We start from the raw sequence: 26,168 nt of genomic DNA, 5'->3' as shown, positions 1-26,168 counted from the left end.
TGCAGGGTAAGTTTGCAGAGAAATTCGATTCTGAGTCCTCTGGGTCAATAAGGATCACATTATCCATAACTGCCTCCTCCCAGCCACGTACAACTCCTTGGGTTTCTGAGGACTGAATACCATCCTTTGAAGACTGCTGCGTATTTTCCTTGACATCCATGCTGACACAATCCTCCTTTTCTTCCTGTGTATTTGGCAGACCTGCAGGAATGCTTTCTGGATAAAGGGGGGTCTTGAGAGTAAAGGAAGTTCTTCTCTTCCTCCCGCTGTTCTGCCTCAAGTGCCCTGTCCATGATTCCACAAAGTGTGTGCTCCAGCTGGAAGACTAGAGGGACAGTGTCCACTGATGCATACATTGTCGCTGCTCACCATCCTTGTGGCCTCCTCAAATGGTGACAGGACAGTGCATGCATCCTTGATCAGTAGCCACTGGCATGGCGAAAATAAGCCAAGCTCCCCTGACCTTGTCCTGTGCCATACTCACACAAGTACTCATTGATGGCTTATTGATCTGCTGTGTGTGCAGCCGCTGCAGCATTGCCAATGTTGAGTTCCACCTGGTGGGCAAGGCACAAATGGGGCAGTTGATGGGCAGGTTGCTTCCCTTTGATGTCAGCCAGCTGAGCACTGGCATTGTATGACTGGCGGAAAGGACCACAGACTTTTCTGGCACTGCTCAGGAGATCTTGTAAGCCTGGGTACATGTTCAAGAAATGCTTCACCACCAAATTCAGAATGTGTCCACAAACATGGAACATGGGTCTAGTGTTCCTGTTGGAGGGCGGAGAGAGAAGCTGATGTGAGGTTAACCACCTCTGAGCTGCCCCTGCAGAGCTGACAGAATCTCTTCCCCAGTGTGGCTCCTATCCCCTAGGCAGACCAACTCAAGCACCACATGACATCTTTTTGCCTGACTGCTTGCGTAGCCCTTTGAGTGTTTAGGGAGCACTGCTGGTTCAGTGGACAATTCTGCAGGAGAGGCCATAGAGGAAGAAGAGGAGGGGGGGAAGCGGATGCTGTTCTGGTCACGCTTGATACGCTTCAATCATAGGTTGCAAACAGCAACGGTTCGATTTTCTGCACACGTGTCAAAAAGGCCCACACCACGGAACTTTTAAAAGCCAGTGGGGAGTCAGCAGCACCCTGCGCCTGCGGAGCTCTGTGGTGTGATGCAATAGGGTGGCTGCCCTTAGGCTGACCGCTGGAGGAATTGTGCCTCTCCTCCTGCTCACTTTCCTCCTCTCTTCTCTCAAGCACCCAAGTATGGTCAGTGACCTCATTATCCCCTCCCTCCTTGTCACTGGAGCAAACTTGGCAATATGCTGCAGCTGGGGGAACATGACTGCCAGTTTCTTGTCCTTCTGTGGGCACCCCCTCTCTCTAGGCTCATGTTACTCCCTTCCACCTGGAAACCAACATCGGAGCCTTCAAATTGCTACGCATCCTCCAGCCAAACATCTAAACTTTCAAATTACTGCGCATCCTCCAGCAGCATGTAACCAACACTGTGGTCAAATTATTCTGGGGACTCCTCCGTGCATGATGGTGGGGCTACGGAAAGAGTAACTGTGGACAAGGAGCCTGTGGAATAGGCCACTTTGGCAGCTGCGTTGGGAGGAAAAGTACTATGAGCCTGGGTGACAGAGGATGAGGACGACTTTGTTATCCCACTCCACTAACTCTTCTGCATGTTGTGGCTCAATAACATGGCCAGCAGAAGAAAAAAAGGACAAGCGTGCCCCACAGCCACCTGCAGAGGATGCTACATGTCCACGACCACCACTGTTGACTGTAGACTCTTTTGGTGGCCTGTGAGCGTCTGCCTCTCCTTGGTGGCCTTCTGGACATGATGGGGATTTTTTCTTTTCACAGCACACTACACTGTATTCTATACTTTGAACACTGCCTGCACTTATTAGAAACAGTACACCGGCTGCACCAGACGAAGTGCACAGCTAAGTGCACAAAATGCATCAACGTAGCTGTAGCAAGCCCATCCCTGCACTCCACTATGGCCCCCAATCTGGGATGGTAAGGTGTTTCCTCACTATTGACATCTAAGGGACCATACTTGGATAAGTCTACGTCCGCAATCACTAGCGGGCCATTCTGGTCGCTGTAGCTCTGCATTCCAGACGCTGAAGGGGAAGTCTTGAGGAAGTCTCTCCGGACAAACAAACTGCCATTCGGAACAGTCAACGCAAGCGGTCAGAGTCCAGCAAGCGGCACCACAGTCACCTCTTATGGTCTTTCTGCCAGAGGACATATCTAGTGATATTATATCATGGCCAAAACGTTCTGGTAAAGGAAGGGTAAGCGCCCGTTCTGGGCAAACACTATCCACGTATTTCTTCCCTTCAATGAGATATTACAGGGATTATTCACGGATATATTTTAAACTGTGATGAATGCCTCACTTCTCACGTTGTCTATATGGTTACTGCAGCCCTTTACACAAGAGAGAGACTATTCTAATACAGTGGAACCTTGGATTATGAGCATACTTCGTTCCAGGAGAATGCTCGTAATCCAAGTACTCGCATATCAAAGCGAGTTTCCCCCATTGAAGTCAATAGAAACGAAATTATTTGTTCCGCATTGACTTCAATGGCATGCAATACCGCATGCGGCCAGAGGCAGGGGACGCTGGAGAGCCTCCGTTCACAAGCCTTTCCGAGGTTTGCCGAGCTCAGCCGAACTGTCCTCGCGCCTTTCCAGTCGTTTCCGAACACGGTTACTGCACACCGCTTTGGCCTGAATCCTGTTTGTTTTGTGAGACAACACTCACAACCGAGTTAGGATTTTAGGAAATACAGTGCTTGTATTGCGAAACGCTCGTTAACCGCGTTATTCGCAATCCAAGGTTCCACTGAACTCTATAACGCATACTGCAATAGACAGCTGGGATTTGTTTATTTGAATGGCAGACTTATTCTATCAGCTGAAGCAAATGACTGGAATGCTATGATTACAGGGCTATTCATATTCTCTTTTATTATATGACCTCACACTGAAATATTTGTACAAGCCTTTTCCTACAGACCTACAGTCCCTGTCTTGTTTGCACCGCCTGTATACTGCTGTTCAAAGTATATAGGGCCAAAGGGGCTGGTAATGACCTGGGGTGAGGGGGGAAGGGGGGGGGGAACCCATGCTATTTTTCTCAATAATTTCCATCCATATTGCAGGGACCAGACATTACATTAAAGCCGCAAGCAGTTTTAAATGACTTTTTTCTTATAGTAATGTCATTTTGTGCAGGGACAGTTCTAAACACGTGCCACTTCACAGGCATACTATAGACACCCAGCAGGTACGATATTTAAATTAATTTTTCATTTTTTTCCACTTTAAGCATCATTAAAATCACTGCTCCCGAAAAAACGTTAGTTTTTAAAACTTTTTTTTCCATTGATCCATGTTCCCTGGGGCAAGACCCGGGTCCCCAAATCTGTTTTATGACAATAACTTGCATATTAGGCTTTAAAATGAGCACTTTTGATTTCGAACGTTCGAGTCCCATTGACTTCAATGGGGCATTTAACTCGAACATCGAGCTCATCCCTACTCACCATGCTGTAAATTACAAAACCTGACCCGCCCCTCTGTATCTGCAGTTCAGTCACCCCCCATACACCCCCATACACTTTAGAGTGGCAGCCTGACCTCAGGTACTGGCCCTTCTCCTAGTACCACCATAGGCCTGCCTGTGGCTTCAAAAGTTGCTACATGAAGGAGCCCAATTCCTTTATTATGATGCTGCAGGAATTGGGACTGATCTGTGTTAAAAGAACAATAGCAAGTAATGTAAATAAATTGGAGAAAATAAATTAGACTGAGCAGGTGTGAGCCTACTCAGAATAATTAGGACTTTGTGGAGGGGGGTGTGTCTATTAAGGTGAGCAAGGATAACAACAACGTTATAATACAAAAGTATAAATTTTATTAAATAGTTAAAATGATATAAAATCAGTTTTTCCCTGATATGATACAGATTACAAGATGATTCAGATGGAGATAATGCTGGTCGCCGACATGTTTCACAGTTTTAGCGTCATCAGGGAGCCGCATCCATCTATTTCTTCATCTAGTTCTAAACAAAGTAAAGCACAAAGCATATTACTAGTGTAGATTTGTATTACAGGGTGTAACAACATTTTTCGATCATAGATTTATTTGCTGGTAATCTAATTGCAATTTTGTGCTCACCTATTTTGTCTAATGAGACAGGGACTGCACAAGATGGTTCGTGGTCACAGAGAGCAGGAGCGAGCAACCGTAGGAGGACACTTACCTGATGGGAGCCAGACCCATCAGGTTGCTGTGGAGCTGCTGGACCTTACATATACCTAACAGGATATGGGGTTTCCAATGTCTAAAAAACAATTTTTATAATGGTAATTAATATAATATAATAAAATATAATTGTAATTAGCGTCAGGTGACTAGATCCAACGCACAGATATGTTTAAGTTGGTAATTACTGAGGTACCTACTAGATAAATGGTTGGTGTTCCACATGAATGTTATCCCCATAGATTAGGTGGTGGTTACTATACTAGGCAAATGACTGGTGAGGAGCTGGGGCCACAAACAGAGGGTGCTCTAAGAATAAAGGATAATAATGCATGTTGTTTAAAAAAGCATATAGATAGGGTATGTAAAGTATCTAAAAGTATCCATGCTGCTTCAAAAACGAAGACAAGAGGTGATGCTATATATACAGCACCCCATTTTCTTACTCAGTCATGGGTAATTAGGAGTTACAGAGGACCCCAGTAGCGTTATTACCTTGAAGAGCGTTGTGGTGGTATTCCCTGCTGTGTGCTCCCACCGTGTACTGCCTTAATCGGATGACCGTCGGACGCATCTGACAAACAGGCATCCGCATCGGCATCCTAAGTACTGAGGTCCACCCGGAAGTGATGGGTCATTACTGACCCCTGACATCACTTCCGGCGGTTGTTCCCGGGCAGCGCGTGCGCCGATGAACCACCGGCAACGGCCATACTGCGAATGCGCCATCATAGTCCGCATATATTGTGGACTTGAGTGTGGGGAAAAGAGGTATCTCCCCACAATAGGACTTAACCATACCCACTTGAGACCCGCGCTATAGACAAAAGACGTCCACAGCGCGGCTCTCAAGTGCCAAGTGGATGTCTTTTAAAGTACATTACCCTCGCGCGCCACTGGGGGGCGCGCAGCGGGTAAACACTGTCCTGGCGCATCGCTGAAGAGCCCATGCGTGTACCTGGCGGCCGCGATGTCCGCCGGGTACACGCGATCGGCGGGAACACAGCAGGGACGTGGAGCTCTGTGTGTAAACACAGAGCTCCACGTGCTGTCAGAGGAGAGGAGACCGATCTGTGTCCCTTGTACATAGGGACACAGCATCGGTCACCTCCCCCAGTCACCCCCCTCCCCCCACACAGTTAGAACACACCCAGGATACACATTTATCCCCTTCCTCACCCCCTAGTGTTAACCCCTTCCCTGCCAGTCACATTTATACAGTAATTAGTGCATTTTTATAGCACTGATCACTGTATAAATGTGAATGGTCCCAAATTTGTGTCAAAAGTGTCCGATACGTCCGCCGCAATATCACAGTCCCAATAAAAATCGCAGATCGCCGCCATTACTAGTAAAAAAAATAATAATAAAAAAAAATCACAATTCTGTTCCCCATTTTGTAGGCGCTATAACTTTTGCACAAACCAGACGCTTATTGCGATTTTTTTTTTTTTCTTACAAAAATACATCGAAAAATACGTATCTGTCTTAATTGAGAAAAAAAAATAGTTATTTTTTTTTTAAATTGGGATATTTATTATAGCAACAAGTAAAAAATATATATATTTTTTTAAATTGTTGCTCTTTTTTTGTTTATAGCGCAAAAAATAAAAACCGCAGAGGTGATCAAATACCACCAAAATAAAGCTCTATTTGTGGGGAAAAAAGGACGTCAATTTTGTTTGGGAGGCACTTCGCACGACCGTGCAAATGTCAGTTAAAGCGACGCAGTGCCGGAAGCTGAAATTTCGCCTGGGCGCGAAGGGGGTTTATGTGCCCAGTAAGCAAGTGGATACAGCTCCACCTAGCGGTGTGTCCTCCGGTGTTGATCGTCCGCAATCCGAGCATCACCAAACGCCATGCTGCTGAGCCTGTCTACATAGGAAACAAAAATAAAGTATTGGATATAATACATAAAAAATATATATATATTTGCATTCATATCTATTCAAGGCAGCAGAAATAAGAATAGAATTGTAGTATTGCAATGTACATCGCTGTACTTAGTATGTAGAACACACACAGTAAGGAAATTAGAATTTAGATGTTCACTATCACATAACATAAAAAGGACCGCTAGATGGCATAGTAGAGTCACATTGAGTGGCATAGGAATTGGAATTCGGCTATACAGATACACATTTGAAAAGTATAAATTAAAATAGATGAAAAAATAATAGATAAAAGAAGAAAAATAGAAAAATTCTTACTATAGCTATTTGCATACTCTTTACAAAAATGGTTTAAATGATAGGGCTGTATTAAGCCCTGGTGCATAAGTAGCCCTTTGGTTAAATATCCATCTTGCTTCTTGTTGAAGCACTTTTTTGTCAAAGTTTCCTCCTCTTTCAGTAAGTAATGTAAAGTTGCTTTGTACTGTGAACTATATATATATATATATATATATATATATATATATACACATGCATTATACCTTTCTGTCCAGCAGGTGGCTATGGTAATATATTTAGAGGAAGTAGCTTCCTTCCTATGTGTGTGTAGTTGTATCCTCTTGCTTCCTGTTCCATGATATGCTTTGATATCCTCCATGAAAGTAAGGGTATACTCTGCATACAACAATCTTCCAGCGCATGATTCAATAACCTGCTAATAGGTTATTGGTCCCAGGCACCCAAGCATTGGAGAGGATACTACAGGCACCCAGCAGCACCCAGGCACTAGAAAAAGAATCCTGCAAGTCTGAGTACTGTATACAAGCTGCTGAAACATGACACGTGAAGTTTGCAATAGCAAAGCTGAACAATGCCAATTACCAGTTGTGGAAGTTTTTTTTTTAAATCAAATAGGGTTTTATTGAAGAACAACAAAAAACAAAGGAAGATACAAAAATCACAGAAATAAATGCAGTACAGCACACCCAGTTAAGGTACGACTTGAACTTACAACCACAAATCATAAATACATAGCAGACATCTCACCTCTGGACCATCTCATAGTATTCTAAGTAGCATACCCATCAGTGCAGTCCTCCTCTTAGGGATACAACTAGCCATCCCATGTGGAATTACAATGTCCACTTCGCCACCGGACCGCGACCTGCGACTTGCACCACTACGGCTTCCCTGATCCCCCAATCCTCCTCCCTCCTCTTACGGTACAATAACAGGCGGTCCATAATGAGATCAACCGGAGCTAACCCGGGACCATTCAACCAGCATGCCCAAATGTTTTAAAATTTCTTCACACTCCCCCTGTGCTGATAAATGTATTTCTCCAGTCTAATAGTATCGCCCATTTGGTTAATCCATTCCCGTACAGTAGGGGGTTCCTCCGTCTTCCAGTGCCTCAGAATAAGCACGCTCTTCCCATCAACATCATGCCGTGCAGGATTCGTTGTCTGTGGCACACCTTAGAAGCCTTGTGAAACTGGAGCTTTCTGGTTGTCCCCTTGTGACTGTGTGACGTCACACAGGGGAGTAAACCAGGGGATTCGAGAGACATCTATAGCAGCAATCATCTGCGACTTGCAACTTTAGTGACAAAAAAAAGAAATTAAACTGCATGGAAAATTATAAAAAATGTTTAGGGACAAATCAACTTGCTAAACATGTGTTATGGGTTGTGGCATGGCAGCTATGAGCAGCGGAGCTTGGTTGCTATAGCAACGTAGATTGGTAAAGAGGCTTGGATTACACACAATTGCGCATGTGCTAGATTTTAGCAGGGAAACAAGGCAAGGGGGAGATGACATCCCCAGGGGGAGACAGAAAGCATTACTCAAGATGGCACAGCCTAATCCCGGAAGACTATTTTATTGCAAACTTCTAAAATACAGTAAGCAAGCATCTTTCTTATACAGTATACATTAAACTATGCAATGCTTGTAAGTAATGTTTCCAGTCAAAGTACATGAAAAGCCCAATACAGAATGCAGAGTTTACTTCCTCTTTAAGATGTACAAAGGCACAAAGCACAACAAAGAAAGCAGAGCCTGTTTTCGCTGTAAAAGGAACGGTCACTTAAAAAATGACTGTTCTATCTGGAAAGCCGAGCAGTAAAAGCTAGAGCTTTTCACAAAAGAAAGCATCAAAGCAATCACAAAGGAAACTGCAGACACATCATCAGGCCCGGATTTCCCACAAGGTCACCAAGGCCAGGCCTCGGGGTGGCAGGGCGCTGAGGGGCGGCAGCAGCATGGAGTCCCCCGATGGCCAGTTAAGGGCGGTAAGTTGCTTTCTGGAATCCGCTCCCTCGTTAACAAGTGATTGTGGCGATGTCGCTCAAATCACTTGTAAAATGTGTGCTGCCGTCCGTCCTCCCCTCCCCCCACATACCTCTCTACTGGCTCTGTCTTCGGGACTCCGTCCTCCCCAGGTCGCCTAGTCTATCTCCTGTGACTGTCCCTGCCACCGATGTACACTATGAGAGGGGTGATCTGTGCTCTTCCCATCTTAGCTGTGGCAGGAGTTCTAGCACAGTGCTAGGACTCTTGTTTTGGAGGTGACAGGGTCAATAAAGAGAACCCGTCACCTCCAAATTGCTATCACACAGGGAATTGTTTTCTCCTGTGTGATAGCAGTAAAGTTATGTGAAAAAATTTGATAAAAAAAATTGATAAAAAAATAAGAAATAATAATTAAATAATTAAAATAAAAAAAATATTAAAAAGTAAAGAATAAGAAAAATAAAAAGAAAATTATATAAGAATAAAAAAAAGTAAACGACAAGCTACAAAATAAAAAAAGTGATAAAAAAGAAACAAAGAATACTTGAACTAATCCGGTTGGCATTCTCCATTGATTTGGGGGAGTGGTTTGGTTGGCAGGGAGGGGGTGCATTGCAGAACCTGGCCTTGGGGCAGCAGGGAGAGCAAATCAGGCACTGCACATCATGGAGTGGCACATTTAAATTCACAAGGAGCAGCAAGCCACACACCTGGTGCATAGACTTGGGTGAGACAAGCCACATGATTAGCAATAAGACCTTCTTCACAAAGATTGATTACAGTACAAAAGACAAAGATTTCCTAGCAAATGGGAAAAGCATCACATCCGAAGGTAAAGGTCAGGGCTTTCTGTGTTGCATTACACCACAAGGTGAGCAGAGTTTCCTTTTAAAGAAAGTGCTGTATGGTCCAGAACTAGAAGGCAGCCTTCTATCAGTGAAAATTCATGAAAACGGTCCCACAGTTAAGTTCCAGGGTGATGAATGCACAATTCATAATAGAAGGCGATTCCTCGCAAAGGGAAAACTGGATGATCACCTATACAGGCTCATCACGACAGACCAGCAAGCCAATATAGTTTCTAATGACCTACAAAGAAAATGTATTAACGTATGGCACAGACGGCTGGGGCACAGAAGTCTAGAATCTATACAGGACATTACAAAGAGAGGTTTATCAGAAGATTTAACAATAGCGCCTCGCAAAGTGCCTTATAAAAAACGCAAGTGCTGTATTGAAGCAAAAGCCACTCGTGCTCCCCTTCCACAGGCGTCTCAAAGAAAGACTACCCACCTCCTGCAGCTCATACACAGTGTTGTATGTGGTTCCAATGAATACTCCCACATCAGGCGGGAACAGATATCTACTGACTTTTATTGATGAGTATTCCAGGTACACAACTATTTATCTGATGAAACACAAGAATGAAACATCAGAGAAACTTCAAGAGTTTGTTGCCATGTCTATCAACAAATTCCAGAGCAAACCAGGAATAATACGCTCCGACAATGGGGGAGAATACAGTACATAAGCAAAGAAGTAGTTTTATATCTGAAGAGACAAGGAATAGTACACCAGATAACCATACACTCCTGATCAAATTGGCGTAGCAAAAAGGAAAAATCACACTCTTATAGAATCGGCCAGGTGCATGTTGTCGGATACCAACCTACCTCACAATTACTGGGGAGAAGCAGTCAACCTATCTACAGAACAGACTACCCTCAAGAGCCATTAAAGGTACTCCATTCAAAATGTGGTATGGATCAAAGCCGCTAGGCACATCAGAGGGTTTGGATGTAAAGCATATGCCTATATTCCAAGTGAAAAGTAATCCAAGCTGGAGAAAAGAGCAATAGAGGGCATTCTAGTAGGCTACAGTGATCAAAATAAGGGTTACATAATCCTACACCCAAAGACTGACAAAGTGACAATAAGTCGTAGTGTTTATTTTGATGAGAGCCCATCATCAGAAACACAAATCTCTTAAAGCTGTGAAGTTAATATGCCAAGCAAACCAGAAGAAAAGGTTGACCAAAGCGAACCTGTGCAAGAGTCAGAACAAGAGGTGGAACTCACAATGCCTAAATCAAGTTCCTGCTGAACTGCCTGAAGTCAGAGGATCCATTCAGACCACAAAGGGGATACCACACTGCAAGCTGTCATATACTGTCAAAACACACAGCATACTTGAACCAACATCCTGGGAAGACATAGAAAAACTGCCAAACTGTGAAGCCAATAAATGGAGAAAATCAGCAAAAGAAGAATTAAAGTCACTTCAAGAAAATAAAACCTGGACACACAGAGCTCCCTCCTAACTGCAAAACCAATGGAAGTAAGTGGACCTTCAAAGTATAGTCAGACGCAGAAGAGAATATCCACAAATACCAAACCAGACTAGTCGCCAAAGGTTACTCCCAGAACTTCGGTGAAGATTACGATGAAACATTCGCTCCCGTCGTAAAACACTCCACCATCAGAGCGCTTCTTAGCAGCAGGGAAGGGCATGCAAGTGAAATATCTAGATGTTAAAACTGCTTTCCTATATGGAGACATTAAAGTTGATGTAAACCACTTTATTTGGCTGGCACAATGTAGAGTATAGGATTTCATGTCATCTGTGCCCAGTCTTGCCACAAAGAGTTAATCCAGCTCTGAGCAAACCTCTCATCTTTTTTTCAGTGAGATAAAACAGACTTATGGTGAAAGCCCAGTCTGTTCTTCCCCCCTTCTGTGAGTGACAGGTGTTTTACATATCTCATGCATGAGAGAGGCACATTCTGTGTACTAAGTACACAATTCACACCCCCTCCCCCTCCCCTATTTCTTCTCCAGCTCTCCCAGGATTGGCTGCCTTTCCTGTGTTTTGACTGGATTTTTCTCATCATGGGGTCGGATCCACAGAAGGAGAAAATGCATGTATGGTGCATTGAACTCACAGGCCACCAGCAGAAGATACACAGACAAGTGATTTGATTTAGGGGAGATGTACCTAGTCAAGACTGGGCAGAGGAGAAGCTCCAGTGATCTGATTATTGTTATGATGCAGTGTGTGTGTCTGAGGTCACCTGATTACAGTCGCAACATTCCTTTTGATCACAAGGATGTGTTATGTGGGGGAGGGGTGGATGTCTCACTTTTCATAATTATACCCAGTAAGACCCCTTTCACACCGGAGGCGTTTTTCAGGTGCTTAAGCGCTAAAAATAGCGCCTGTAAAGCGCCTGAAAAAAGCCTCAGCTGCAATCCCAGTGTAAAAAGCACAAGTGCTTTGCCACTGGGACGCTGCGCTGGCAAGGTGTCAAAAAAAGTCCTGCAAGCAGCTTCTTTGCAGCACTTTAGGAGCAGTGTATACACTGCTCCTAAAGCGCCGCTGCCCATTGAAATCAATGGGCAGCTCTGCCGAACCCCCTGAAAAGCACCGATGCAGCGGCGCTTTTAACCCTTTTTCGGCCTCTAGCGGGGGTTATAAGCCCCCCGCTAGCGGCCAAAACGTGCCGCAAAAACAACGGTAAAGCACCTCTCAAAATAGTCGATCCCCGGGGTGCTTTCAGTCTGAAAGCACTCTAAGGCTAAATAAGCTCAAAGCTTACAGCCTACCAATGTCACCTGATTGCTCCCACCAAGTATCTACACGAGTCACCTGACTGCTCCTACCAAGTCCCTACATGAGTCACCTGACTGTTCCCACCAAATCCCTACAAATGTCACCTGACTGCTCCCACCAAATCCCTACACAAGTCACCTGACTCCTCCCACCAAGTCCCTACACGAGTCACCTGACTGCTCCCAGCAAGTCCCTACAAGAGTCACCTGACTGCTCCCACCAAGTCCCTACTCGTGTCACCTGACTGCTCCCACCAAATCCCTACAAATGTCACCTGACTGCTACCACCAAGTCCCTACACAAGTCACCTGACTCCTCCCACCAAGTCCCTACACAAGTCACCTGACTGCTCCCAGCAAGTCCCTACACGAGTCACCTGACTGCTCCCACCAAGTCCCTACTCGTGTCACCTGACTGCTCCCACCAAATCCCTACACAAGTCACCTGACTGCTTCCACCAAGTCCCTACACGAGTCACCTGACTCCTCCCACCAAGTCCCTACACGAGTCACCTGACTGCTCCCAGCAAGTCCGTACTCGTGTCACCTGACTGCTCCCACCAAGTATCTACACGAGTCACCTGACTGCTCCTACCAAGTCCCTACATGAGTCACCTGACTGTTCCCACCAAATCCCTACAAATGTCACCTGACTGCTCCCACCAAGTCCCTACACAAGTCACCTGACTCCTCCCACCAAGTCCCTACACGAGTCACCTGACTGCTCCCAGCAAGTCCCTACAAGAGTCACCTGACTGCTCCCACCAAGTCCCTACTCGTGTCACCTGACTGCTCCCACCAAATCCCTACAAATGTCACCTGACTGCTACCACCAAGTCCCTACACAAGTCACCTGACTCCTCCCACCAAGTCCCTACACGAGTCACCTGACTGCTCCCAGCAAGTCCCTACACGAGTCACCTGACTGCTCCCACCAAGTCCCTACTCGTGTCACCTGACTGCTCCCACCAAATCCCTACACAAGTCACCTGACTGCTCCCACCAAGTCCCTACACGAGTCACCTGACTCCTCCCACCAAGTCCCTACACGAGTCACCTGACTGCTCCCAGCAAGTCCGTACTCGTGTCACCTGACTGCTCCCACCAAGTCCCTACTCGTGTCACCTGACTGCTCCTACCAAGTCCCTATGTAGCGGTGTGTTGCTACTAGTTACTAGATACACGCATATTCACCCTGCTGCCAGACATCCATACATCACACTTTGTAGACAACAATGTTATTTTATTTGGGGGATTGAACTTGGTTGGGGAAAGGGATATGGGATTTACAATGAAAATGTTATAGCGGTTCACTCATTACTTTGGAAATGTTATAGCGGTTCACTCATTACTCATTTCCCACCTCTGCACCATCCCTGCAGACTTTTACCTCCAGAACACTTCTCCTGCACATCACTTTCTTGTCACAGCATTAGTACTCATGTCCCACCATGTTGAGCTGACCAGGCCTCACTCTGAATAGGCTCTAGTAGTGATTTCAACTGATGATCCTTAGTAGGCTGGGGGCCTGCAGTACACCTTCTTGGTGGCCCTGAACATTACTTGAAATTGATATTTGTTGATGGACTACTGTACATCGCTTCCTCTCTTTCGTTCTCCAGACTAGCTAGCACTGTAGGCCTGACACTGATTCAGCCAGGCCTAAAGCAAATGCCCTTCACAGGCAGGGACCGCGGACACCTATGGTGTAGCAAAAAGAAAATAGTAAATTCTGGTCTGTGCTAAGTCATTGAAAGATCGTCTGCCAAAATTCCATCCATACCCACTTTGTCTCCAGGCTCTTTTTCTTGTACAAAATGCAATTACCGTGGTTTTATGCTAAATAGCAATGAAGTCAGACTACCCGATGTCCGTGTTCATCAATTAAGCATTGCATGACCTGTCAAACTGCTGGTGTCATATATATGATGCAAAGTAAGAATAAACGATCATGTGTCCTTGATTAAAAAACATAAGATGGAGACTCCAATCAGTCGCCATGTAGGACTCTTTCATGGCTTCAGATTGGACACTATCAAATTTATGGCCCGTGAACATATCCCCCCTGATGTTAGAGGGGGCAGTAATGATCAAAAGTTGTTGCAATTAGAATCTCGGTAGATCTTTTCTCTAAAAGCAACAGTGTACCCTGGTTTAAATGAAACGTTGAGTTATAAACCTTTTTTATAATTTGTACAACCTTTTTCATTGTGCCCCCTATCTTTCATTGAACTCTGTTTCTTATTCTTTTTTCATTTTCCCTTTCTCTTCATTTTTCATTTTTATTTATTTATTCTTTTATTTATTTTTAATATTTTTTCCTCCCCTTTTTCCCCCCTCCCTCCCTTTTCCCCAACCTCCAATCCACACCCCCTCCCCCCTCCCTTTTTCCTTTCCTTATCACTTTTTCCCCATTCCACTCCTTTTGCTCCTCCCCTTTTTCAATATATTTTATTTTTATTATTATTATCATTATTATTTTTATTATTATTTATATTTATTTTTATTTATCTTTGTTTTTTGTTTTGTTTTCATTTTTTTTAAATTTATTTTATTTTATTTTATATATATTATTTTTTCTCCCCCTTTCTTTTGTTAATGATGGGTTTTTACATCTCTTCCTACACCCTCCTTATATTACCATCCTTTTTCTCCCCCTTTTCCCTAGCCTGATGATTCCCAATGAGTATATTAATTACTTGTGTACTATTTTTGATTGTTATAATTGTTTCAGTATTCTTCTTTATGTACTTTACTGTTTTTTATTTAATTAAAATCAGTCTGTTTTATTATATTGTCGCACAGCATGCACATGATCACATTTATTAATTAATCATATAATTATACACAATGTAATTGTATTTAATTGAATTTGATCTTTGTAAGGCTGGGTTCACACTACGATTTTCCCGTCCGTCAGCCGCATACGATTTATATGAAAAAACGTATGCGGCTGAAACGGACGTAAACGTATGGAACCGCACATATGTGCTTTTTCCATTGACTTTAATGTTAAAAAAAAGTATGCGTTTGCCATACGGTTTTAAAAACGGCCGCAAAACCGTGGTTGAACACGGTTTTGCGTACTGTTAAAAAACGTTTTGCCAGCAAATCGTACGCACCCGGATGCATCTGAGTGCATACGATTTGCAATGCATTGTCTATGTATGCGTTTTCCCGTACGGGCCCGTACGTTTTCAATACTGAAATCAAATGCGGCTGACGGACGGGAAAATCGTAGTGTGAACCCAGCCTAACACTTATTTGTTTTAATTTATACATGTTTATTTATATACACTTATTATAGTATATGCCTGCGTATCGCCATTTTACTTTGAGCATCTCTTCCCATCAATCCTCTCTCTCTCTCCCTGATGGTTTATCTCATCTCCCATGTTCTCGCCCCTGTTTGACATGGCTGTCCGATCCCCGGGTGCCTCTCGGGTTACCACATGGACGCCCAAGGGTGTCTCTGTCTCCAAGCAGGGCACCCGATTTCACTGTCCGTGCATGCCTCTGTCCCCTTCACTTTCCTCCTTTCCTCTGTGAGGTTCCCCATCAGTTGGGTTAATCTTCTTTCCAACCACTAGATGGAACTCCTGTGCTATCTTTCCGATGACTTAACATTAGGCATGGAAAGCACGAGTGATGTCAGCGACGAGGGCTGCGCATGCCCGCTACAGTCTTGTGTCTGCTTCCGGTCTACGGACCGGATGGGGGTTATAAGGGCCGCAAGCTCCGGCTGTTCAGATGCTGCTGGAGCCCCTGGGACAATGTTTGCTGACATACTGGCATAGGTAATACTTGGAATTGTTCTCAACATACTGCTGTTGGTTCCCCAATGAATTGGTGATTTATGTGCTTTTTATCTGTAATTATCTTTAAGGCTTGTCGCCACCTGCTGTGTATTGGTATGCACAGCTATATAATTCTTTTTAGTGCAATCTCTTTAGCTGAGTAACTACTGTGCCATTGACTCTATACTCCACTTTTCTTTTTTGTTTAGAGTTTTGGATGCTAACACCAGAGCTTTTTTTCTCAGAAAATAGGTGAAGGAACTCAACCACGACCCGTTCAGATTTCACAAACAGTAGAAGGGTCTTAAAGGGGCATTAAATACCAGGATTGCATTACATACAGAATGCAGAGTTCAGGGGTTACACACAGAGTGCAGAGCTGTCACTTGTAAACACAGAAACCAGACTTTTGTGTTTACAAGTGATTGTGGTGAGCGGGCACCAAAGGGTCTGAGCCAGAGGTGGTGGAACTGAGTTCCCCCAAGTTCCCCCTGAAAAAAAAGCCTGGCTAACACCTATTGCATCTTGTTGACAGCACTTGTCCCAGGTTTTTAGGCTTAAAGTAGAACTAGCCCATGTAAGTTTATCCATTATTTCCCTCATATACTTCAAGTAGTGTGGGCCCGTTTTCTATATGGTCCACTTATTGTTTATTTTACCTTATACCTTATAAGGCTGGTCCCTCTGTTCCCCCTGTATTGACCCAGCACCTTATGGTGTGTCGGACCTGACCGGTCATCGAATGGGATGACATTGATGGAATCCACCATAGGAGAGGCAGATAGGTGGCAGTGCTCTGGGGATTGGGGATGCGCAGACATAAAAAAAAAAAAAAAAAAATATTATTGCAATTGTTAATTTTGATTGATTTTGATATATTGTTTATTTTTGTACTATTCCATCTTAGAATACACAGTCCTCTCCTATGGTTCTGCACCCATCTCCGACTGCACTCTCCCAGTCCTTTCAGGTGTGCCTCCCCAGTCCTCCCGACTGTGCATGCCACTCACTAGCCCTCTTGGCTGCAACCAATGGTTCCTCTCCCTGGAGACCTGCCCAGCAGTACTCTCTCCTGCTGTCCTCTCTTGCTCCCCCTGTGCCTCCTGTCCAGGACACCTCCACATTTTCTTGGAAAGCGCTGTCCGCACCTGAGTCCAGGCCCAAGGTCACCCCCCCAGACTGGAGAGCTCCCTCCAAGGCCCTGACAGCCTCAGTACTCCAACTCTTCCACCCAACAACTTCTCCCAAATTGAGCTGACCCTGGGTATTTGAGAAGGCCTGCCCCCTGCCAGTTCCGAGTTGGGGATTGGTCAGAGCTCCTCAGAATACCTCAGGCAGCTCCACATCCCCTCTCCTTCTCTCTTTTCAGAACCTTCTATAGACTCTGGAAATAAAAAGGAGGTCTTGGTAATGCTGCCTGTGAGTCACCCAGATTCTACCCTGAGCCACTCCCAGCCCAGATCAAACAAAAACAAACAGGGCTGGCTGGCAGCCAGGCCAGTCTACATGTACCTACACTAACAACTCTCACTCTAGCACCTACACTACTAGAGGGTGCTACAATTTGCATAAAATATTGGGCGTTGACTTAAAGGGGTGTGGTTTAATACAATCTGAGATGACTTGCATAGCGCAGAATGTGGTAATGTTAAATAGGGAATGCACAGGTAGAGTGGACGACGGTGGGTAGTATATGCAGGAGAGGGGTGTGGAGTGCATGGAGGTGAGTACTATGTACACTAGGGGAGTGTGAAGTGTATGGAGGTGGGTAGTATGTGTAGGAGAGTAGTGTGGAGTGTATGAAGGTAGGTAATATGTGCAGGTGAGGAATGTTGAGTGTACAGTGGTAGGTAGTATGTGCAGGATGGTTTCAGTAGGACAGATTCAGTATTTTTTTTTTTTGCAATTAATTAATAATTTTTTTTTTTTCCAAAAGTTTTTTTTTGGGACCAGTGGATGGTGTTAGTAGAGTAATGGACAGTGTTCGAATGTTTTTATTTTTTTTTACAATTAATTTTTGTACTTTTTTTTTCTCACAATGATGGGGGGGGGGGGGTTTTATTTTTTAAATATATTTTTTCACAGTGCTTTTGGTAAAGGAGGTAGGGGATGGAGCAGTGGTCGGTGTCAGTAGGGCAGTGGACGGTGTCAGTAGGGCAGTGGCCGGTGTCCGTAGGGCAGTGGTCGGTGTCAGTGGTCGTGTCAGTAGGGCACTGGTCGGTGTCAGTGGTCGGTGTTAGTGGTATTGGGGCTCTGGACCGTGTCGGTATGAGGGGGGGGGGGACAGTTGTGGTGTCAGTAGTATTTTTATTTACAATTTTCGTTTTTTATCTTTTTTTTTACAATTTAATATATATATATATATATATATATATATATATATATATATATATATATATATATGTTTTTTTAACAGCCCTGTTCACATCCACCCACAGTATTTCTCCCTTTTACATGCCCCCTCCCACACACACACACACAAGGCATTGCCCCCCCCACTGAAGGTGGAGGCACAGCAGCACTGAATGGGGCACGGGAGCTGCCATGTTATCTTTTCATTTTAGCAAGCTGGTGATTGTCTGATAGGAGCGCTTCCTTCCTAGCAGCCATCCATCTCCTTTTTAATGTGAAAAGTTAATTCAGGTGTTTAGCAGCTGCCTCTCTCCACACAGTGCTGGTCCCGCTCCAGGCCAGAATTGTCCCACTAATGACAGCGGCAGAGGCTGGGGACAAAATCGGCAGCTAAATCGCTCGATCGCGGCAGTCCAGATAGAGCAGTAGCTCAGGTCGGGCGTGGACCACGAGCCGCAAATTTAGTGATGCCCACTTATTGTGTTTCCCAGGCTAACACTAACTGCTTTGCTCAACCTGTGGTTTAAAGAGTTTAATGAGCTCAAATTATTAACACCTTGCTAAATGCTGAATTCCTTTTCCTTTCATCTTCTCTGTCTGCTCTGTACAGCACTGTGTGGTCTTGAAATTAGAGATAAAGGGCCAGATTCTTGTACTTTTGCGGCGGGCGTAGCGTAAGCCATTTACACTACGCCGCCGCAACTTACTGGAGCAAGTGCCGTATTCCTCAAGCACTTGCTCCGTAGTTTGCGGCGGCGTAGTGTAAAAGGCCCGGCGTATCCCCACGTAATTCAAAGGGGGCGGCTTGTATTTAAATTAAGCGCGCCCCGTGCCGATCGAACTGCGCATGCGCAGGGCTTGTGCATGCGCATGCTCCAGTTCTCGACGTAAAACGTCAATGACGCCGACGTGTGCGTCATTAACGTAAAGTCGTATTCAAGAACGACTTAGGAAAACAAGGTACCCGACAGGAAAACACGACGCGGACCCGACGCCATACTTAACATGGCATACGGCAGACTGGCGTAAGGTTACCCCTCATATAGCAGGGGTAGCCTTACGCTTACGCAAACGACGTAAGCGACGGCTACGCGACGCAAATTTGTTCGGGAATCGGCGTATCAGGCTCATTTGCATAAACAAATGAGACCCGAACGTAAACGCCACCTAGCGGCCGGCGGCGAATTACATTTAAGATCCGACAGTGTAAGTCACTTACACCTGTCGGATCTTGGCCGTATCAATGCGAAAACGATTCTAGGAATCACTCGCATAGATACCCGGGCCAAAAAACAGAGATACGACGGTGTTTCCTGAGATACACCGTCGTAACTCTGCTGAGAATCTGGCCCAGAGTCTGGAAGCAGTTTCTGCTGTGTGCTCTGTTTAGAAATTCCACAACGCTTTAGGTCATGGCTACATTCTATATTAAATGGTAAATACGAAATAAAAAATTTGTATAACTAGAAAATGCTTATTTAACAAATAAAAATATGTAAAAGTTAAAAAAATATAAACATCCAATAAACCCTAATAACAAGCTGTGTGCAGCACAGTGATAATGCCACCGCTAATTTTACATAGTAATATCTGAGTTTGCAGAGGCATTCGGTGCCTACAAAGTGAATTTATATTCTTCGTGGCTGTTATAGGGATATGTTTAATGGACAGTTTTTGCGCATAGAGTTCACTTAAATGGTAAGTTCACCTTTACAGAAAATCTCTAAGCTTACCTTACACTGGACCCCCTCCCCATACCCCGGTCCTGATGTACCAGACTTCCGCGATCCCCTCTGCTGTCAAACACGGAAAAGCCACTTCACCGGTCTGGGGTTTCAAATCCTCAGACCAGTAAAACAGCATTTCCTTATCTGACAGCAGGGGATCGCGTCAGTCTGGTGCAGTGGGACTGGGGGGGGGGGGGGGGGGTTGGGATTGGGTATTGGGGTCCAGTGTAACGTCACCTTACAGATTTTCTGTGAAGGTAAACTTACACTTTAAAGGTCACTTTTACTTGAAAGAATTAAAAAAAAAGATATTGTTTTTACACTTTTTTCAATTTTTAATGAAAACAGTTACATAGCCAAGACGTTTCTCTGGGCTGTTTTATACCATATGCTGGAGACTCCTCAGTAACTTGCTAGTTGTTAATTGTAATTTATTGCCCTGACACAATACTTGGGAAGGATAAAGGAGAATTTACAGGTGACATTTTCATGTAATAAGACCTGTGGCTCTAAGTGGTTTCTTTGTCAATGCTTTCACCCAAGATGCACACGTGTTTCTAATACAATCCAATGTAAAATGTGTGTACATTTTGGGTGAAAGTTGTCTGATAGCATTGATGAATAGACCCCGAACTATAATATGGATGACTGATGCAATATTAAATATAATATTACTAATAGGTCTGTGTTAATACCGGCTAACGTATATGTTCTTTTACCAGACATGTTCACGGCACAAATGAAGAAAACTATGAGAAGAAATCACTAACACATAGATTGATATGCAATGAATTTATTAATCAATTATTTGAAAAGCAGTAAAGACGACTTTCTAGTATTAATTTAGAGAGACTTGATTTAGGAAAAAAAGGTAAATGAAAAGAGAGTATTGATTGGAATTTCAGTATTTGATTGCATCCATGTGAAGGATCTTCTTTCCATGTTCACACAGAGAGGCCCACCTGTAAAAGAATAATGTGATATCAGTATTGTACATATTAAATCATATGTTATTATTAGTCTTTTATTTGGGATTTGTGATAAACTAAATACAATAATCAGATTTGTGATTTTAGAAGACAGTGGGTGTCATTTATATCAGATGCTAATGGGGGACATACAGGAGTCCTGGCAGAGTTGGAAGCAGTTTTTATTGACTTTTATGGCTGGATTTACATTAGTGCGCGGTTCGAAGTCATTCACACTGCTGTGCAAATCACATGCGATGTCTGTGCGATGCAAATTCAGCCATACAGATTGTGCGTCTGAATTTGCATTGCATTCAGACCAAAGTCGTGCAGGACCCTTTTTTTGGTCCGCACCAGAATCGGATCACATAGGTGTACACGCCCATGCGATCTGATTCATGTCGAATTGACAGTTCACACTGCGATATGCGAACCGATCTGGGGTGTCATTAACTTTGTTTTGATACTCCCAGCGATTCGCATAGGGCAGCGTGAACTGCCTGTGAGTCGGGTGCGATGCAGGAACCCACAGTGGATTTGCAGGGCTTCCTGCATCGCACCAATGTGAACTGAGCTTTAATCACAGCTGAATAGTACAAAGTGTTGAATTATGCACTTAGTGAAGCAAACATGGGATTGGCAGAGTGCTTGTCATCCCACTGCACCTCACACACTGCTGGCTGCCTAATGTATGACTCGCTTCTCTCCATAGAGTGCAATGATTTGCAATAGCATCTCCCGTAGACTGGATTTATACTACTACATACTAGTCTATACTCTGCTAATACTGCTGAATTAATAGAATATTATAAATGTCATTTAGTTATGAAAAAAAAGTGCCCGAGACAAACATTTTATTACTGAACCACAGCCAATCAGCTTTTACATTTTTATTTTCTAAGCTTGAAGAAAAATAATAAAGATAGAGGCTGACTGGTTGTTATGGGCAAGGGCATCAGCTGAGATAGAACTTGTCTCAGACACTGGTTATTAATTCTCTCTCGCTGTCTTAGTTGCTCATTACTATTTCAAGAAACTCCAGGTACAAGCCCAGACCTTCCTTGAGTAATACATTTAATCCTATACACTAAAAGCTTGACAAATGTTGGAGTAGTTTGGGAGGATTTGGATTTTTAACTGGATCATAAGGAGCAGTGCTCACTTGTTTTAGTGAATTTAGCATATCATTTAATATATTAATCTGAACTGCTATTTTTCCCTTCTAAAAGACAATGTGGATGCATTCAGAAGCTTAAGTCTGGCTTCAAATGTAGACCATTTTTCCGGAATTCACAAGTGTACCTAATTTGAAGGATGGTAAAACTTAGAAACTTGGGGCCCTTGGTAGGTGCCCAGGTTGCATCCTTTACCAACAGCACTCATTTTTGTGATACCTGATTTTATTTCTGTGTATAGAATAGACAACTCATAGATATGTGTAGACATTTTATTAGGCCTCAAAAACTTTTGTTTGCTTACAGGTTGCACTTTCTCTGTTCTATCCAGATGGTTTTTATTTACTATAATGTGGAGGTCAACACATCAAAAAATTCCTGATAAAAGGAAACTCTATTCTAACAGACATACTAAGGGCACCAACAGAGTAAGACAGGCCATAGATTATGCGACTTTTGATCTGCAACAATTGCTTAATTCCCCCATCAACACAGACTGTATTCCTTCTGCAGAGCTATTGTGATCACAATGTATTGTGAACACAATGATTGTTGCTAGTAGCTATAGCCGCTGGCAATAATCGCATGCTAAAAAATTGTACATGCTGGTTTTACCCAAGGCAATCAATGGATCGACTTGGCAACATTCAGCCTGCCCAAACATGGATGGAATCTTGACAGCACTCTGCTGAACTGATTGAAATTCCATCTGTATAAAGCTGGCTTTAGTGTTTCGAGCCATAAGGTTCTAGCAAATAATCTAACGGTCTGTACAAAAGATTTGTGGCATATTTGTGATGTGCTGATCTCCACTACTTGTTAAACTTAACTGCCTGTGTGGAAATGCACAGATAGTGAACTCCATTGCCTAGGCTTTTTTTGAAAAAAATCATCATATTAGATGAACTGTTCACATAAGTGTTTATATTTCAATACTGCTTTAAAATAGAATACTTGTTCAATTTACTGTCCATGCAAATTTACGGCCATGGCATTAAAAAAAAAAGAATGGTTTGATTTACTTGGTTATTAAATAGTAAAAACAGCCAATTATAAAAATAATAAAGGCATGAATCTTAAAGCAGTTAATAATTAAGTAAAATATTATTTAGATTTCAAAAACTAGCATAAATGGATATATTTTGCATCTACAGATGGAACTTACCAAACCACCAACAACCTTGTTTAAAAGCCCATCCTGGTTGAGGAAAAGAAAGCAAATCTATATTTAACTACAGACAAAAAATTGCAACCCAGCACTCTAAAAGAGCTAAAAACACTAAACATGGTGAAATGTCTATGATATAAGTGTTGTAGCCCAAATCTTCCACCACTGAGGATACCCGCGGTACATCCTAAAATTAAAAAATACGAAGGAAAAAGAATAATACGCAAAACACACATCCAGTGTCAGGAGATAATTAATCAGACAGTGAATTATTGAACATTGAAGAAACCATAGAGCATCAGTACTAATTATGATGTGTGTTAATTGTGTCCAATTGTAACAGTCACAGTGAAGTCTGGATGGAACTTGACAGATCTGCTATAAATGTTCAAACATGAAAAGAGCAGAGTCACAGCTTGTGGATCATCCATATACTGTTTATTGGCAGAGAGTTTGCTTCAAAGATCCACTAGAGGAAGATCTCAATGCACAAAAAGCACTCCATTCAGTAGTATAACCATAATTATATAAAATGTGTATCACCGTGTAGCAACTCAAAATCGCCGTAAATTAGAGTCCCACATTTTTCCACACAAGTTTTTGATGAATTGCAAAGAACATATGGTGCAGCGCTCCACAAGTATAAATCAGAAAAAAAACATATAAATAAATTGGTGCTAATAATATACAGTGAATAATATATAAACTGCAAATAATTGTACTTGAATAAATTATAAATGCATAAAAAAAAAATTGAGCTTAATTAAAACAAAGAGTGTACTGTATACAATGTAAATAAAGCTTTATATTACAATGCTGTGTTAAAAAATGTTTGTCCTTTTTTGCAAAGAAAATGTATGCAACATATATGCCACAATATACATCAATCAAAACTGGATGCTTATCACAGTCTCTTCTCCACCACAATTGCCACCTTGTTATCCTCCACATTCACCAAATATGTGCAAAGTTGCCTCTCTGGTAGACAGCTTCTGAGGAAGTCCCTGTACATAACACGTAAAGCAGGGTGCTGATTATGACGTCATTCCGTGAGTGGGCGTACTTATCTCAACAACCAGTCGGGAGGACAGGAGTGTTGTATATGTGAATGAGCCCACTGAGGATGCTGGCTGCTTGGTATACATGCCTAGTCTAAGACTGCTACACTGTAAGCGCAGCTGGATTTGTTCAATAAATAGCACTGAAACAGAGAGCATTAGATCTTCCCCTTTTTGTTTTCATATGCTTCTATCGAGCATTGAGGAGATGGTGACATAGTAGAAGAGGCAAGTTGACCAGATAGTTGATTGCAATCCTTAACAAGACAGCATGTGATCATTGCTGGAGAGTGATGCTGTTCTGATCAGGCTATTTTTGACCTTTTTGTTGTGATTGATGAACATTGCAGTTATTTTTTTCCGTGAAATATATACTGTATTTATTGGCGTATAACACTCACTTTTTTACCCTGAAAATAGAGAGTAAACTGTGCCTGCGTGTTATACGCAGGGGGCTGTGGAAAGTTTTTTTCCTGAAACTTCCCTCTTAAAGTTAGGGTGCATGTTATACGCCGATAAATACGGTAATACATACGTTTGCTTGGTGTGATATTCAACAAAGGACTAGGAATCCTAACACAACATTTTATATAGAGCTTTATTTACATTGTCTACACTCAGTGATTTTATTGAGTCTAACCATAAGGCTAGGTGCACATCTAGTGTTTTGTAAATGTACATTTCTGAACGCATTTTCTTGTTTTTGTGTGTTTTCACATGTTTTAGAGCTACACGCATAGAGCAGCCCATTCATTTTAATGGGCTGTCCTACATGTGAAAAACATGTACTTTGACGCGTTTGTCACACATTTTAAGGCATACAAAAATTAATGCCTGCTTGCCGGGTCTGAGTTTCCATTAAAGCCGAGCTCCTACCTGAAAACAAAAATTCCAAAATGCTGCAAAAAAAAAAAAAAAAAAAGTTTTAATTTTTTTTATACATACCAGAAGTGCCCGTTGCTAGGCAGATAGTCTTAATCTGTCACTTCCTGATCCGCGGTCCGTCTTCTTTCTTCTCCTCCTTGCGCTGCCTCCTGGGGAATGGGGGAGCGGTGTTTTCTGGGACCTTGTGTGTATCCCAGGAGATATCGCCCATTCACGTAGCGCCGTGCGTCTGGTGCATACGCAGTAGGGAATCGGGTGGTGAAGCCGCAATTCTTCACTTCTTGATTCCCTCACCGAGGATGGAGGCGGGGCAGCCGAGACCTGAGAGATTGCTCGGCTTTGGCTGCCTTCATTGCGGGCACCCTGGACAGGTAAGTGTCCTTATTAAAAGTCAGCAGCTACAGTGTTAGTAGCTGCTGACTTTTAATTTTTTTTTTTTTTTTTTTTTAACCGGACCTCCGCTTTAACAATGAATGGCACCACATATGGGACACATGTTCTATGAACATGCATGTTCACTGAACAGCTTAGGTGTGAATGTAGCCTAAATTATTTGTTTCAATAAAGTATCCATTTATAACCCCAAAAAGTTGGGATGCTGTGTAAAATCTACATAAAAACAGTATGCAATGACTTGAAAATTTCATAAACCCATATTTTATTCACAATAGAAAATAGAAAACATTTCAAATGTAAACTGAGAAAATTTACAATTTTAAGAAAAAAATCAGGTAATTTAAAAAAAAAGTTGGTACAGGGCAATAAAAAGCTGGCAAAGTAAGTGGTACTAGCCAGTAAGAGCTGGAAAAACATTTTACAACAAATTAGGTTAACCAGTTGCCAACCAGTCACCACAGTTATACTGCAGTAAGTTAGCTTGGTTGTGTGAATCGACGTACTGGTACATTGGTTCGTGCACTGGCTTTTGAGGGAGCGCGCCCTCCGCT

At 43.1% G+C, this 26,168-nt stretch overlaps 1 protein-coding gene across 1 annotated transcript in view; it reads right to left on the bottom strand.

Moving 5' to 3' along the window:
* Positions 1-20,744: 20,744 nt before the first annotated feature.
* The window catches only part of LOC120945637, a 38,195-nt gene continuing 32,771 nt past the window's right edge, over positions 20,745-26,168 (bottom strand). Inside the window, exons 14-15 of the mRNA XM_040359959.1 lie at positions 23,276-23,308; positions 20,745-20,929 (exon numbers count right to left, since the gene is read on the bottom strand). Of these exons, the coding sequence (XP_040215893.1) occupies positions 20,912-20,929; positions 23,276-23,308 (51 nt within the window). The 3' untranslated portion in view covers positions 20,745-20,911. The remainder of the gene's footprint in view (positions 20,930-23,275; positions 23,309-26,168) is intronic.

Source organism: Rana temporaria, chromosome 7, assembly GCF_905171775.1.
Source record: "Rana temporaria chromosome 7, aRanTem1.1, whole genome shotgun sequence".
NCBI classification, from domain to species: domain Eukaryota; kingdom Metazoa; phylum Chordata; class Amphibia; order Anura; family Ranidae; genus Rana; species Rana temporaria.
Note: the sequence above shows the minus strand (reverse complement) of the source record. Positions and strands in the feature narration are given on the sequence as shown.